This window comes from Chelonia mydas, chromosome 1 (assembly GCF_015237465.2).
Source record: "Chelonia mydas isolate rCheMyd1 chromosome 1, rCheMyd1.pri.v2, whole genome shotgun sequence".
Lineage (NCBI taxonomy): Eukaryota > Metazoa > Chordata > Testudines > Cheloniidae > Chelonia > Chelonia mydas.
Window position 1 is genome coordinate 39,846,925 of NC_057849.1, and position 17,381 is coordinate 39,864,305.

The 17,381-nt window shown below is 40.0% G+C and overlaps 1 protein-coding gene across 39 annotated transcripts in view; it reads left to right on the plus strand.

Annotated features, from left to right (window-relative positions):
- The window catches only part of ZMYM2 (zinc finger MYM-type containing 2), a 175,985-nt gene extending 158,886 nt beyond the window's left edge, over positions 1 to 17,099 (plus strand). For 34 of the 39 annotated variants that reach the window (XM_043530345.1, XM_043530420.1, XM_007059128.4 and 31 more), the window contains 6 exons: positions 4,802 to 4,970; positions 6,257 to 6,408; positions 10,164 to 10,278; positions 12,095 to 12,346; positions 12,740 to 12,860; positions 16,245 to 17,099. In XM_043530345.1, the coding sequence (XP_043386280.1) occupies positions 4,802 to 4,970; positions 6,257 to 6,408; positions 10,164 to 10,278; positions 12,095 to 12,346; positions 12,740 to 12,860; positions 16,245 to 16,437 (1,002 nt within the window). In that variant the 3' untranslated portion in view covers positions 16,438 to 17,099. Of the gene's footprint in view, positions 1 to 4,801; positions 4,971 to 6,256; positions 6,409 to 10,163; positions 10,279 to 12,094; positions 12,347 to 12,739; positions 12,861 to 16,244 lie in introns of those variants that run through there. The other 5 variants (XM_043530433.1, XM_043530326.1, XM_043530435.1 and 2 more) reach the window with 3 other exon arrangements.
- Positions 17,100 to 17,381: the final 282 nt, after the last annotated feature.

Consider the following 17,381-nt stretch of genomic DNA (forward strand, 5'->3'; position numbering starts at 1 on the left):
GGCACTGACAGACCACTCCCCTCAACAACTACTGACCAACCTGTTGCATGCATCTGGATACCACCTTGCTTCATTCCACAACAATTGGGAATGAATAACATCTGACCAGAGGATCCTGTAAATCCTCCACAATGGGTACTCTATCCATGTCACCTTCCCCCAGCACCCTTCCCTGTCCCTCTTCAGGGACCCTTCTTGCAAGAGTTTATTACGATGAGAAATAGATCTCCTACTCCATCTAGGAGCCATAGAACCTGTACCTCTAGGTCTACAAGGAAAAGGTTTCTACTCTTGTTATTTCCTGATACCCAAGAAGAAGGGAGGTGGAAGACCCATACTGGGCCTCAGAGCACTGAATAAATTTGTCAAAGCCCAAAAATTCAGGATGGTCACACTAGTAGCGATTATTCCATCTTTGGAACAGGGAGATTGGTTTTCAGCTCTCAACCTGCAGGATGCCTATTACCACATATCAATCCTACCTTCCCACAGACGATTTCTCAGATTTAGGCTATGTCTATACTAGAGAGCTTACAGTGGCACAGCTGTACCGATGTAGCTGCACCACTGTAAGATCTCCCGTGTACCTGCTTTATGCTCTCCCATCGACATAATTAAACCATACCCTTGAGCGACATAAGTTGTAACAACAAAAGTGCTAATGTAGACAGAGCCTTACAGTGGGCCAGGAGAGCATAGAGCAGGTACACGGGAGATCAGTACAGAGTACTCCCCTTTAGCCCCTCATCGGCTTTGAGAGTATTTTCCAAGGTCTTCTCCGTAGTGGTGGCTCACCTACGCTTTCAGCGGATTATGATCTACCCCTACCTGGACGATTGTCTCCTCAGAGCCTGCTCCTTCAACAAGGCTCACCAGGTTACCCAAACTGCTGTAGACTTGTTCACAGAACTTGGTCTCCAGAACAATGTCCAAAAATCAGCTTTCATCCCCTGTATAGCACTTAGAGTTCATAAGAGCGAATCTTGACTCGTTACAGGCGAGGGCGCTCCTACCACAGCACAGGTTCCACACACTGGTCACGCTCATAGAGACAGTGCAGATCAGCCCTCAAATATCAGTCAGACACTGCCTCCACCTTCTGGGATATAGGGTGGCAGGCGCATCCAAGATACCTCATGTCAAAATTCACATGAGGTGCCTCCAGATGCCCTTCAGCTCTGCTACACGCCAAACAAAGATAGACTAGACGAACCTTTATCACTGCCCACCAAAGTCAAACACTCTCTGGACTGGTGAAAGGAGCCAGCAAATGTCTGCACAGGGATCCCTTTCTCACAAACTCCCCTCGTTACTCCTTACCACCGATGCATCCCTCATAGGATGGGGCACACATGTCAACAATCTTACGAGACAGGGCAAGTGGTCATCCATGGAGATGTCTCTTCACATCAACCTCCTTGAACTTAGAGTGGTCAGGAATGCCGGCAGCCACTTCCTTCCACTAATCAAGGGTACACACACACACGAGTCTTGACAGACAACACCACTTGTATGTACCACATAAATCGACATGGAGGTGCCAGATCATCCTCCATTTGCAAGGAAGCACTAAAGCTGTGGAACCGGTCCATTTCCCACAGCTTTATACTCATACTGTCAGAGGCCTACCTTCCAGGAGTACAAAACTCGATAGCGGACCCTCTCAGTCGCAAGTTCCCACATGACCACAAATGGGAGATAAACTCAGCAGTACTGCACATACTGTTCAGGAGGTGGGGGGGGGACCGACTACATACCTGTTCACCACTTACCTGAATAGTGTCCACACTACTGCTCTAGGGCAGGAATAGGACACTCCTTGGGGGATGCTTTCCTCCTTCTGTGGAACAGGGACCTTCTCTACACCTTTTCCCCCATTCCCCTTACTGTTGTAAGTCCTGTTAAAAAATAAAAAGAGAGAGAGCAAACATCATACTGATTGCTCCCATCTGGCCAAGACACATGTTTGTACCCTTACCTGTCATAACTGGCGACGTGCCCTCTCATCTCTCTTCAACCCACTCCATGCTTCCTGTCACAGAACAAAGGACACATACTTCATCCCAATCTGCAGATACTGCGACTCAAGGCCTTGCTCCGTCATGGTTCTAGCACATAGAAAGATCCTGCTCTGAGGAGGTTAGGAGGTGTTGTTACACAGTAGAAAATGGACTACCAGTCATACTTACCTGCAAAAGTGGACCAGGTTTCAGGTCTGGTGTGATTCCAGGTAAATTTCCCAGACATCTGCTAATCTTCCAGTGGTCTTAAATTATATACTGACTCCCAAGAAATCAGGACAATTCTCATTTCAAAGTTCACTTAGCGGCCATAGTCGCAAAATGATTCCTTGGGGTATAGTAAACCTTTTTCCCCAACCCAGACATCCTACCCCAACATGGGACCTAAACCTAGTACTAAAGAGCCTAAATAGACCGCCCTTTGACCCCCATGGCTACTTGTTTGCTCACATATCTGTAGATGAAGACGGCCTTTCTGGTGGCAGTCACCTTGGCAAGACCGCACCCCAGGTTCATTCCCAAGGTGACCTTGTCTTTTCACATAAACTGATTCACTACCTGACTGTTTACCCTAAACCTCACCATGATAACAGGGAGCCTATTCTGCACATGCTAAACATTAGGAGATCCCTGATCTTTTACCTGGACAGGATAAAGGCCTTTAGGAAGTCTCTTAAGCTCTTCCTTTTCATTGCGAAGGTCTAAAGGTGCAGCAATATCGGTCCAGAGATTCTCCAAATGGGTTTCAAACTGTATCAAACATACTATGAGGTTCTCAATGTAATACCTCCATCGGGAATCCCCACACACTCCCCACATCCATTTTCTCTTCTGTCGCCTTACTCAAGAACATACATGTCTTGGAAATCTGTAGAGCAGCAACCTGGGCATCTGCACGTACCTTCGCAGAACACTCTGTGATTACTGGGGACTCTGCTTCTGACGCTGTCTTCAGCTCCGCAGTATTGTCATCCATAACAGACTTGACTCCGTAGCCCCAGCCTCCCATTGGAGATACTCCTTGGGAGTCACCGACAGTGGAGCATTCCTAGGAACACTACTCAGAGAAGAAGAGGAAGTTACTCCCCTTGTGCAATAACTAATGATGGTTCTTCGAGGGGGTGTCCTTATGGTGCTCCACTACCCACCCTCCTCCCCTGTATTTCGGACTTCTAGTCAGGGACTCAGCAGTAGAGAAGGAACAGAGGGAGGTTCGCTCATGCATGCTGGTTAGCCTCGTAGCAGAGCATGAGGTGAGGGACAGCATATGTGCGGGCCGAATGGACATTATCAGAGTTCTCCGATCGGCAGCACAGGGACTCAAGTGCACCTACAATGGAGCACCCAGAGGGGGACGCATCTCAAAGAACAATTGTTCCTGCACAAGGTGAGTGACTTCCTCTTTTCTGAGCAGCCTTATATATGGCACACACTTTAATGCTTTGCCAGGCAAATAGTCACTGTTGTTGATGCTGTTCTTTGAGCCTGCCCTATAGATGCACTGTCACGTTTTAACTCCTGTCCTAGAGATTTTGGGATGGTACCTTAGAATTGTCCCATGCCTATACCTGTCAATATCGAAAAGCTATAAAATGGGACATTTGGGGGGAAATAGGGAAATGCATTATGAGCATTAAATCCACTTTTTGGAGGGAGAGATTTGGAAGAATATAGCAAAAACATTACTAAAGAAATAGCACCAGCTTCCTTTTATTGGGAAAGATGCCATATATACCAAATATCGCCAGTCTATAAAAGGAAAATCCTCAGACTTCTAACTATGTAAGATTTGGCATCCTTTTGTCTAAGGCCATAAGTTTTTAGTGAAGATGCACTACTTTATCTGACAATCCTACTCTTAGTGTGCAAAATAACTGAAACAGAGTGTATAATATTAATAAATACTCCTAAAGAAATGTCTTTACATGTATGCTACTAGTAACATCCTGATCATTAAAATGTTGGCTTTCGTTGTTTATGCTCTTCGTATCCATTTTTGCACTTCACTCAGTTTAGGCACTGAAAATAGATTGGCCAGATTCTTTTGTTCATAGTCTGTTTCCAGTCAGTTTCCCCTTGTGGCACACGGGCACCAGCACAAATGTGCAGTGTTTGGATTACAAGAACTGTAGTCTAGCAAACTGTTTCATAGCATTTTTTTTAAATGATGAAGAAAATTCTATTAATATTAGGGTTTCTTAAGCCTTCTTTATATTTTGCTTACTAAATTTAAATGTGAGGCCTCCACAAGCTGGAATTGTTCTTTCGGTATTTAGTATATTTTCAGAAGGGGTCAGGTTCAGCCTCCCTGTTTTTGGGTGTGGTTTGCAAAATGAACGATGGACTCAACTTTTAGTTGCACATCTGCCTTCCTGATTTGCAAACTTACAAAATGAGGACTTGAAAATTAATCCTATAATCTTAACTCTGTGAACTGTGGTGTGTGTGTTTCTTAGTGTTTCTAATGCAACAGCTTCTTTATAATAAAAAAAGCCCATCTAACTTCATCTATCTTAGATACCACTTTGTTAGGTGTCTTAGAAGTACTTGAGTCAGCACAAGTAGAACTGTTCTTGGAAGTGTCTTCAGTATAAGGACCCACCTACTGACTCTAGCTGAATGAAACAAATATTGCAACTTCAGTTTTATAATTCAAAATCTGGCTGGCAGTTTGTTATAGTTTGCTTAGTTTCTCTGTTTTCAGATAAGGGTAATATTACTGACTATAAGTTAGAACAGTTTAATAAGCAGTAATATTTACAGATTTATTTCAATGACAGGGAGTGAAGAGAAAAGCAGTGTCAGAATACCAGTCTCATGATGATAGCTCTGAGAATTCAGAGTGTAGTTTTCCTTTCAAATATGCATATGGTGTAAATGCGTGGAAACACTGGGTAAAAACTAGGAGTCTAGATGAAGATCTGCCAGTATTAGAGGAACTGAAATCAAGTAAGTATTGCCCACATATTTGTAATTCATTTTTATTTTTTATAAGAACTTTTATATTTTCATGAACTCTTCACCTTTTGTAAACTAATTCTTAATATAAAACATTAACTAGTGTTTTCAAGTTTTAATCAAATCCTGTGTACAACAGGATTATTTATTTCTGAAAATGGCTGCTTAACTCTTTTTCCAAGTTCCCACAAACGGCTTTTTCCTAAAGATACCTTCTGCACTAGATTCTGAATCCTGGGTCTTGTGCTCCTGGTGTGAAACAGGATGGACTACCCTAGCTGTCAGCATTTATTGTGGCCCCTTGGTTTTCTAGCAGCCCACTCATTCTCCTTATCTTTTAGCCAGCCCCAGAGTTCTCACCTTAAGAGGTCTTCAGCTGGGAACGGAGTTGGCAGTGTACAGTTTCTAACCTCTACCTGAATGTGGGGCTCTGCTCAAGCAGGCTTCGGAGCTATGGAATGCAGGTGCCCTTCCTGCAAAGCTCTTCTGGTATCCGCATTTACCTTGGTCCCTGGGGCCACTAATCTCCTCTTCTGCTAGTCTCTCATGTGCCTTAGCACAGCCATATACACACCAGAAATGCAGCCATTCTTTCTGAAACCTCCCTCCCGCACTCCCTGTATTTGAATTAATACTTGGGCTATTGTCTTACTCCACCTTTTCCTCAGCCTGGCATGACAGTAAATTCTCCATGGTGGGTGATATTCTTCCCATCATGGCACAGTGCAGTGTTGTCAATTAACATAGCCTTGAATCTGGTGGCTTTGCTGCGGAATTTAGGTCAAATATACCAGGTACAACACTGGAACTCACTTATTAGTCTGCGCAGAGAATATCTAAACCAGTAGTTCTCAACCAGAGGTCCGGGGCCCCCTAGGGGGCCTCGAGCAGGTTTCAGGGAGGCCTCCAAGCAGGGCCAGCATCAGACTCACTGGGGCCCAGGGCGAAAAGCTGAAGCCCCACCGTATGGGGCTGAAGCCCAGGTCCCTGAGCCCTGCCACCCAGGGCTGAAGCCTGAGCAATGTAATTTGTGGGGGCCTCTGTGGCTTGGGGCACCAGGCAGTTGCCCTGCTTGCCACCCCCTAACACCAGCCCTGGCTTTTATATGCAGCAAACCAGTTATGTGGCACAGGTGGGCCATGGTGTTTTTTATAGCATGTTGGGGGTCCTCAGAAAGAAAAAGGTTGAGAACCTCTGATCTAAACCATTTCCCTCCCATAGCAAGTAATGTTAATGTTGTTGTGTAATGTTATATTTGTTTTATCTTTATTTTACAGCAAAGTCTGTGAAATTAAAGGAAGATCTGCTGTTGCATACTGTAGCTGAGCTAAACTATGGCTTGGCACGTTTTGTCAATGAAATTCGAAGACCAAATGGAGAGAACTATACACCTGACAGCATCTATTATCTGTGTCTTGGGATTCAGGAGGTTAGTAATCTAGAAGATCCAGTAGACTATGGAGCTGATGATTTGACTCTGTGTTATGCTTTAATGAAAGAACGGGGGTTAAGAAAATGTGGATTTATTGGTTGATAAGTGGCTAGGAGGCATTATGAACATAGGAGATGTGTTAATTTGGAATGCAGAGAGATGATATAAATTACATAATGGAAAGGTGTGTGTTTTGATGATGAACTACAAACACATCTGGAAATTTGAAAGAAAGGTGGTGCAACATGATGCTTTTAAACCTTGTGCTAAATGAAGGTAAGGAATGAGTTGCCTTACATTCACTTGTGTCTGACAAAAACAATTTTTCAAGTGTTGAAATTTGTGTGGATTGCCTAAGATGATTTAATGATAAAGCAGAATGAAATAGTTAACTGTATCTACACAGAAAATGAGAATTTTCACAAACTGTGGTAGTATCATTGATCACGATAATGATGACTAATTTTTCATTAGTGGATGGAGGGGACAGCTGTATGGTGGAATGCTTATTGGGCAGAGCTGCCTTTGCTAATACTGAGTACTATTGTTAGCCTGTCTTATTTTGTGGAATATAAAAAGGTTTAATAGTTACACAAAGTGATTTAAAATTCTGTCATACTTCAGATCAGAAAAGAGCCACTGTAATTCCATTGCAGATAAACACCGTAAAAGACCATTAGATTCTTAGATAAAGAAGGTGTTCCGTAAGTTCTATCTTTGACGTAGAGGGGCATCTCACTTTTATTTTCTCTTTGTGGTGCAGAAAGCAGTCTGTAGATTAAACATTCTAAATTCCGAGCTGAAAACGGTAAGGCTGAAATTTCAGTCAGTCCAAACCTCATTTATATATGTGTCTTCATATAGAGCACCAGCTCTTCTTTAACCAGCTCTCACCATAGCTAAACTTTCTTATTGTTAAGGGAAGGGACTGGAATCAAATAATGAATCCCTTAAACAATCAAAAATATTTTAAGAAATTCTTCTCCAACTATTTAGTTTCTAGTGGGAGGTAGTCGATAACTTTCCAAATATCTACCACAAAGAAAAGACACCCTTTATTTGGCAAAATATACAACATATTTAAGAAAATGTACTTTAATCTCAGGTAGCTTTCCACCACTGTCCTTGCATGATCTTCTATCACTCTGACATCAGAACTTCTTATTAAATTTTTTAAAAAAAATCAGATATATAGTACTGAAAAAATAAGCCATCTGCTTATAAAATAGTGCTCTCCCAATAGTTGTACTCTCTCCAAATTGCCCTTTTATCTCCTCTACCTTGCCTATTTTTCTGTTGCAAATATTAGGCATATATTTAATTTTAAGTTTATAGTAAGTGCTTTGTCTTGCATGGACATGAATATCAGGAATCCTAATACAAAAATAATATATTGTGACACTGGAGTAGCATTCTTTATTGATCATGCCATTGCAACTGTTTGTATTTGTGTTTCAGATTTCAATTGGGATAGTGCCCATAGGTCCCAATGGGGTTTAGGGCCCAGTTGTGCTAGATGCTGTTCAAACACATAGGAAGAAATGGTCTCTGCACTAAAGAGCTTACAGTCCACAAAGACAAAAATGAATTGGGGATTAGAGGATATACACACACGAGCAGTCAGGGTGACAGCAAGTACACGTCTTGTTAATGCCAGATTTTGTGCATTTTAAGGAAGGTATCCTCAGGTGCCTTTCTCCCTTCCCTACAAGCAGAAGCAGGTTCAGACTTTCTCCTGGGGCCTAGCAATGAGAATATTTTTAACTTACAATGTACTAAGTTTGATCCCATTGTCCCTATGTGGAACAAAACACAACTCAATTCTTAGGTCATTACATCCCTTCCTCCTAGCTGACAACCCTAGACTGGAATCCGTGGAATGGAGAATAAATATAACTTCCAGGAAAACTGTTAAAGGACTTAAGCAGGGGGGGCTTTGGTAAGTTAGGAAGGCTTATGTCAGATATTAGTTGTTAAAGGATTTTGCTAGTAATAAAACAAAATTAATATGAAAAAAAACCCTCAGACTTGTATATTCAAATAAACCAGATAACTACTCTATGGAGGAAAACTAAATTGAGAGATCAGTACATTAGGGAAAATTATGATTGCAACAAATTTTACCAGAAGAAAAGTGTATGCTCTTTTCAGATCAAAGGAGTAACATTTATATTGAGGAAGAAAGCTGAGAAATTATCAAGGCAGGCAAAAAAAACCCTAATGAATTGAGAACAATATTAAGCCTTCACTCAGATACAGTGGAAATTCCCATGGCTCTAAATCTAATCAGCAGTGTTGTAGTAACTTAGTATTGGAACTTGTACTAATACAGTCCAACAGGTTGTTGGGGAAGGCAGAGGGAAGGACAGAGAACATTTCTTCCCCCCAGTAGAGTTACCATAGTTGTTGGGACTAGATAGTGTAGCACGGATGAGCCTTATTCTCTGTTAGGTATAGGCTTTGAGCATAATGGGGGTTGTGTAGAAACCTTACTTGTATTAGTTTTTCTGACTTTGATATATTTTGGAAGTACATAAGAATATATTTTTAAAAGGGACACTTGAAAAAAAGTATCAGTATGTTCAAGACCAGGTAAATGTGTTAACCAAAATAAGAATAAAAAATAAATAGAGGGATCTTCTTGAGATTCCTTATACAGATTTGTTGCAATATCTGATTTAGAATTGTGATAAATTCAAAATTGCATATCTGCAGTATTGAAAATATTTGTAAGGGTTTTAAGTTTTCAAGAAAGCATTTTTGTAAATGTATCCATTACAGATCAATTCTCTGAACTAAGGTACTGTGTATTCAGAGACTTAAGACTTCAAAGAAAGTGTACAGATTCATTTTTCCTTATTGTAAGACTAAGTGCAAAGATAAGGTAGTCAAGATATGCTGAACTTCTGCTTAATACAAATACGTGCTGTATTTAATGTTATTTCAAGGATGTGTACAGAAAAAGATGCCATTTCCAGAAGTGAGCACATGTTTTTCAGTCTATCACTTTTATTGTATTCACTAGCAACAGGCTTGTTTTCGCTACGATAATACTGAAGTGGAAGTTTTAAGAAGCCAGTACTCCATTTCTTAGAAATGTCTCCAGAGAGGATAATGTCAAATACTAGTATAGCCCTCATAATTAATTCTTGGTCAATGTTCAAAAGAGCAACCACTTCTGTCTGCAAGATCAAGAGGATTAAGATAATTAGACAGTAGACTGCTGAATATTCAGGCGCCTTGCACAGTCTACCAGTTTTCTTGTAATGCTGCATATCATTACCATGAGTAAATATTTTTCTTTGCTCTGTGTTAGAAGTAACGGTAATTCTGTCGTTTGTATTGTTGTCAATAATCACATTTTACATTTAAAATGTCGTCCTGCTAAAAATGTATCTACTCTGAAGACTTAGCTGGAAATGAAAAATAAGTGTTGGTGCCATATCTAAATACTTCGGTTTTTAGAGATTTTTAAAAAATCCTCTTCATTGATGTGAATTACGCTTCTAATTAAACCAATATTTTTATCTTTAATATTTTCTCCAATATTTTTATCTTTAATTTTGTTGTACCCAATATTAGATGTTATGTGACTTAAATGCTACACTACTTTGTTTTATAGCCAGCCTACAACTGCTATACTATTAAAAAATTTCATTGTTTTGTGAGAAGAAATGCTGGCTCATAACATACATTGTTTTGTAACTAATTCTCCCAACACAGTAAATATTCTTTGTTCTTCTTGTTTTTAGTACTTGTATGGAAGCAATCGAAAAGACAATATATTTATTAATCCAAGCTACCAGACATTTGAGCAGGAATTAAATAAAATCCTTAAAAGTTGGCAACCAAGCATACTTCCAGATGGTAATTTTCTTTTTTGTCATGTACAATCTTCTGTTAACAGTTGTGTACTCTTAAGCATGCAGATATACACAAATATTTTGTGCCTTGTGATGGTGATTGATAACATCAAAACAAATAAATAAAATTGTAGGTGTCATTCACCTTGCCTGCCTGCCCCCCACGACCCACCCCTCCCCCCCATCATTGCAGGGGATGAGGCCAGCAGCCCTTCAAAGAAGATGCATCAGCACTAAGACTACTTAGGAAGTGGCAGGGAAAGGTGAACCTGTATCCCTCCACTCCTGTAATACATCTGGTACAGTTTAGGGGAGGAACACCCGCACTAGCCATGCACACCCAACAGAGGAGAGAACAGAAGGCCTGGGCGGCATCACTTGTGCTGCCCTCCTCTCTGCCAAAAGGAATCTGGGTCCTTTTCAGAATATGGGGGGTGAAACAAACCCCATCATTCCCCATCCCAAGAATGGGAGAGGTAGCTCTGGGGGGCTGTGAAGGAGCATTTGTGGCCATCACTCCCCCTTTGAAGCTGGAGCAGCCCTGAGAATAAGAGGACAAACAACCCACTTCTGAAAAAAGATGGGAGAGAGTTTAGTATGTGTGAAGAGCATTGTAGGGTGCTCAATGGGGCTGGGAAGTTAGGCACTTTGTGGTGACAGGGAATCATTTAAGTACCTGGTGAGTCCCACACATGTACCCACCCCCATAACCTCTCAGTCTCAGCTGGAGTGGGCAGATCTCCTGTGATGAGTTGGGGGGGGAGTGGGGTGTGTGGCTGTGAGGTAGGAGAGGAACTCATTTCTAGTCTCCTCTGCCCTCTCTCCCAGTAGATCAGAATGCTGCCAGGAAAGACGAGCTTAGTGGTCCAGCTAACAGCATCACTCAGTCAGGGAGCTGAGCACACAAGACCAGGTTCTGTAATTCTTGTGTTCCCTGCTGTACTCCACACTCCCACAGCACTCTTTCCCATCTCTCTTTGGAGGGGGCTGTTTACAGTCTTATTTTCAGGGTTGCCCCTGCTCCAGTAGGAGGGGCAGTCACAATTTTTCTGTCCCAGACCTCCCCAATTTCTGGGGGGAGGTCCAATTCCAATGTCTCCCCCATTTCTGGAGTATAGGGTTGTTTCTCTCCCTCTCTCTCAAATTACTGCAGGTTTTTGGGGACTAGAGGAAGGGGTAAAAGTGCTATTTCCCAGCCCCTCTCCTTTCTTCCCTCTTGGGATTGTAGGCTGTCAAGTTACCCTAGAATTTTTCTACCGTAAACCCATGAGGAGGAGGGAGGTGCACCTTTCTTTTCTCCCTTTCCTCCAGTTATCTTAGGTCTGCTGTAGCCTCTTTGGGTAGCAACTGTTGGCCAAGCTGACTCCTCCAGCTAAAGTGATACAGGAGTCCTTTCTGGATGAGACTTTTATCTGCAATCAGAAAATTGAGAGGATCAGTCAGGGGCCCTTACATGTGCCAAAAAACTTAAAAACCCAACCCAAAAACATGAGTGTTTTCTTATGAAAGGACTGAGGTTGGTCACTTTCTCTAACCTTCACTTTTTTATGAAGTGACATCAGTTATGAGAGTGACAATTTAAGTATCCTGTTGAAATAGTTCAACAAAAAAGTGTTGTGTGCTTATGTGGAAATTGCCTTTTTCTCTTCCTGAATCAGTGGGTTTCAGTTTCTCCTCTTAGGGATGTGGGCAGAGTTTTCCATTGAGTATTGAACATTTTGTTTGATTTTTGCAGTTGATAGAAGTTACTGATTCTTTTAAATGTGGGTTGTTTGCTTCATTGTATTTTCTCTAATACATTTTTTTTTTTTTCCTGGAAGGGTCAATATTCTCTCGAGTTGAAGAAGATTATCTTTGGAGGATAAAACAGCTAGGATCACATTCTCCATTTGCTCTTCTGAATACACTGTTCTACTTTAACACTAAATATTTTGGCCTGAAAACAGTGGAGCAGCACTTAAGACTTTCCTTTGGCACTGTTTTTAGACAGTGGAAAAAAAATCCTCGAACAATGGACAGCAAAGCTTGTCTTCGATATCAAGTTTCTTCCCTTTGTGGAGCTGATAGTGAAGGTATTATTGACTGTTTCAAAATAAGTATTGCAGGGGCATCCAAATTTTGCCCAAATGAGGGCCACTCTGGCACCTTGCCAGGAGCCTGAAGGGACTGTGCCTCATTTGCATAAAACTGAGCAGATTGTAGCTACTGGATCTTTAGTATGAATTTGTGGTCTGCAGAGACTGCAAGATCCCTGCATTAAATATTGCATCTTGATCCAAGTAGCCTCCGTGTCAAATGCTGGAACCTTGTCTATGGGCTACATCTCTAGTTTAGAGATGCAAGTGACTGCATTGCAGTATTCTGGGTTGTACTTTTGTTCACCCTAATCTGTTATGTTAAATATACAAATGAAATTACCTAATGTTTTCAAGTTTGAGCTTAGGTGGGTTTTTTCCTTTTTAAAGATAAAATTACTACTGGAAAAAGGAAACATGAAGATGATGATCCAGTGTTTGAACAAATTGAAAATACATCAAATCCTGCTAGATGTCCTGTGAAAATGTTTGAGTGCTATCTATCTAAGAGGTAAGTGTTTCATGGACTAGTATAGGTATGTTTTTTAGAGTTGTGAGGGAGTTGCAGAAGGAGAGACTATTATGGTGCAATGTGAAATAATGTTTAACAAATAAAGTGAATGTAGTGCTTGGAGAAAGTGGCAGATTGAAAGCACTGAAATTTGCAGCACAAACTTCCCCCCTCTGTTCTGCAGAAAGACACTCTAGGGGTCAGAGTATGGTTTGGTTTCTATATCTATTAAATCATGAGAATCTCAGACTTGCCAACAGGAGACCCAGTTGGTTCAGATATTGATGATGTGTCTTGTGGAGTGCATATATGTTCGCTAATTGGACTGCAAAACCGTCTTATTTTATATAGGCCTTCAGGATGGCAACAACTTTCAGTTACTACTGATTTCTGGATTTGGTAACCTAGGCCTATAAAGCTCCATTATCCTTTGATTCCCTCTGTTTAGATGTTAAATAAGAATGTGAATGGTGTAAAAGAAAACCACAAGGTATTTAAACTTGGAGAGATTCAAATACTCAACCCCAAAGTAGTGCCTTTTATTTGTGGTGATAATAGGTGGTTATTCCAGGCAAATATTCTCTATTTTTATAAAGACAAGTATTTTAATTTTTTTCTGTTACTGATTGAAAGACTCTCGAACAGCTGTAATTCTGCTCTTAACAGACGCCAGCTGCATACTAATATTCTTTTGGTTTCTTCAGAATGAAATAAATATTAGTTTGAGCAAACATGATCATGTTATGTCTTCCCCTACATTCTTTATATTGCTTGTAAATTGATGAATTGGTGTTAAGGGCCCAATTCTGTAATTCTCAGTCAGGCAAAAATCCCACTGAAAATAAATTGCACATTAGTTACAATTTGATGAAAAGTTCTATTATGTAGGTAAATATTATGGAGTAATTTTTAAAAAAAATTCTAGAGTTTATTCTCATTCTCATTTCACTTATATGGTGGATTTCAAGTTTGGATGGTTTTGTTGTACCCCAGGCAGAATACATGCTTAGAATTTTTTCACAATGAGAAAGGGCAATTTTTTCACTAGCTTATCACTTAGAAATGGAGGAATGGTTTTTCAAAAAACTATTTTTTTTTTTTAAAAAAAAGCTTCAGGCAGACAAAACTTAGAAAATTTCATTTCAAAAGTTGAATGTTTTGGAAATGTATATGTGGTAAAAACTGAAGGACTTAAAATGGGAAACATTTTACAACTTTTTAATAATCTAAGAAGTTCCATAGAAATTTCACAAAGTATAATATAAAGCCCAAAATGTTTTAGCATACTGCACTTTATCCTTAAAAAGTGAAGATACAATTTGAAATGTATGGCAGAAACAAAGTCCAAGTATAGAATTTACCTCTTTAGTTTCTCACTGTGGTTTTCAGCAGTCTATTAAAAATTTGAAAACCAGTTCCCATTAAATAGTCCTTGCCCTGCTAGAATATGTTTGCTTAGACACTAGAATCACACACCTTGGGAGGATAGTATGTAATTGCATATTGTAGAGGTAGATTTTTGTTAACTACTGCAATGTAGCCAGTAGATGGAGTATACAAAACACTTTCAAGAAACTAACTCGAAAAGAGTGAAAGGAGAGAGAAAAGCAAACAGTTTTAGACGCTTCCAAAATAGCTCTTCTGTTCCGAATGATGTCACAATTTTAAAGTACAATATCTTAGAATGGGTCTCGGTTATTCTCCCTTTGCAATTGCAGGCTCTCTATCCTGGTCTTGTTTGCTGCCACACCTTGTTAATACCCTGACCCAATTGAGGAGAGGTTTCCTGCACTCTTGAAATTATTTTGTGAAATACCTCTTTTGAAACAATATTTAATTAAAACTGTTCTCTCAATTTTCAAGTAAGTGGGTTTTGAAATTGGTACCTGAGAATCAGCTGACAACCTGCAGCTGAAATTTTAAAGGGACACCTCTCACTTTCAGCTGCTGGCATCATTTCGTAGACTGCTTCAACAGAAACAGATCTGATTGTTGAGAATCAGTTGAGGATATTAAAATGTTTAAATGTAATATTTCAAATCCAAACAACTTCCAACAATGATGTCTGTTTCTATCAAAGTAGGAAAGTAGCTGCTTTTCCAGCTGAGTGAGGCTATGTCTACGCTACTGCAGTAAGTCGACCTATGCTACGTACCTTAGGTCGAGTTACAGTGGGGTCTACACCGTGGGGGGTCGACGGGAGAAACTCTCCCATCAACTTACCTTACTCTTCTCATCAGTGGTAGAGTACAGGGGTCTACTAGAGAGCAATCTGCTGTTGATTTGGCAGGTCTTTTCTAGACCCATTAAATCGACCGCTGGTTTATCAATCTCAGAGCATCAATCTCGGCTGTAGTGTAGATTTTCCCTGAGATCTCAGTGTCTGCAATCTGCAAGTGCCAGTCCGGAAAAGCCAGCTAAATACTTCGAGCCAAAAAGCATGTCCCAGTACTATGGGCTCTTAAAATCTGTAGTATTTAAGGGGGAGGAGAATAATTTAAAAATATAATAATAAAATTGTTGACTTTCTCTGGGCAGCTTTGTGTTGAGAATTTCCTTAAGAATCCTCTCCACTGGCTTAAAGAATGCTGAGATGCATCTGAGCCACAACAGCACCAAGTTCACCAGATTTGCATGGCTCACTAGGAAACTGCAAAGCAGCTTCATAAGAAAAACCAGAGGACCCATATAATAGGGACCCAGGAGCGAAGGGAGCAAGATAGTAAGGCCTATGCCAAACAGCCAAACCTTGGAGAGAAAAGGCAGGAAACGGGTTTTTGAGTTTTTTCTCTCCTAAGACCGGCCATACTGGATCAGACCAAAGGTCCATCTAGCCCAGTATCCTGTCTTCTGACAGTGGCCAATGCCAGGTGCCCCAGAGAGAATGAACAGAACAGGTAATCCATCAAGTGATCCATTCCTGGTCCCCCATTCCCAGCTTCTGGCAAACATAGGCAAGGGACACCATCCCTGCTCATCCTGGCTAATAGCCATTGATGAACCTATCCTCCATGAATTTACCTAGTTCTTTTTTGAACTTTGTTATAGTCTTGGACTTTGCAACATCCTCTGGCAAAGAGTTCCACAGGTTGACGGTGCATCAACCTTCTTAATTTTAAGGAAATATATAATAGTTTTTAGTGTATAGGGAACTACAGCACCTTAGATCGAAAAGCAACCTCAGTTGGACAAGAATGGTTCAAGCCATTTATGCCACCATAAGGTCCCATTTTCAAACCAGAAGGCAGTATTTTTCCACATTAATCCTCAACTAATATGTATATGCACAGTTATAGTTGTACACACAGGATGTTAAAAATCAAAACTTGTATAGATTTGTCATGTGAAACTGACTCTTTTGACCATTTTTTTTTTTCCTTTTAGCCCACAGAATCTTAATCAGAGAATGGATGTGTTCTATTTACAACCGGAATGCTCCGTTTCCTCAGATAGCCCTGTCTGGTATACTTCCACTTCACTGGACCGCAACACTTTGGAACACATGCTTGTACGGGTTCTTTTAGTAAAAGATATTTATGATAAAGACAATTATGAACTGGATGAAGATATAGATTAAAACAAACTTCCAAAAGCTGTCAGGAAAAACAAAACAGCATTAGATAGTCATGCTGCTAGATCTTTATTATGGAAACCATTTCAAGTTTACTCTTTGTTTTATGAGTTTTGTAGCAGTGTACCCTGACCTGGGTATTACCATGTAAATAATCCGTGAGTGAAAGTTGCCATTATTCTATGTAGTGGTTTTAGGATACTTAACAAACACATTCAAATTCTTCTTTTTTTTTTTTTTTTTATTATTATTTATTTGATTAGGTATGTTTGTAACTTTTTACATTGCAAAATATGAATGAGAATGTGCCATGTGTAATTTTTTTTCTTGTAGTAAGAAACATCCATATTGCACAGCTCTACTGTTGCAAGCTTCCTTGAAAGGAGGCTCTTTTACTGGGTTCTTCAACCAGATGGTTGTGTATGGGTAGCACTACTAAAGTTTAGAACTTGCTGTGTCTTTCAGAATTTTTAAATAAATTGTAAACTATTAGGTTTTTTACTTTTTAGTTACTGAAGCCTTATAAGGTTATGTAGAGAGATTCCATCTTATGTACCAAAAATAGACAAAAGAGAATGCTGTCAATATTGGTGTACTGTAATGTGAATCTATATTGGTGAAAACAACTTTTTTGTTGCCCTTATTAAAACCTTAGTGTCCTTTCCTTATTTGTGACTCTCTGAATTGCCCCTTCAAATAAAATATATATTAAAAATGAGATAAGCGTAAGGCATGTGATCATCTAGACATTTATTTTGTAAAAATGTCTGATGGCAATGCTGTAATTTTCTTTTCCATTTTTATTTTGCCAAACATAAATGCTGGTACCCCATATTTCTGTACATCAGTCCTTCATAGCCTTAGCAAAAGGGACTTTAATGCAGTATTACAAAAAGTAATACAGTGTACTACATTTTTAAACTTTTTTCATTTGTCATTGCTATGCTGTA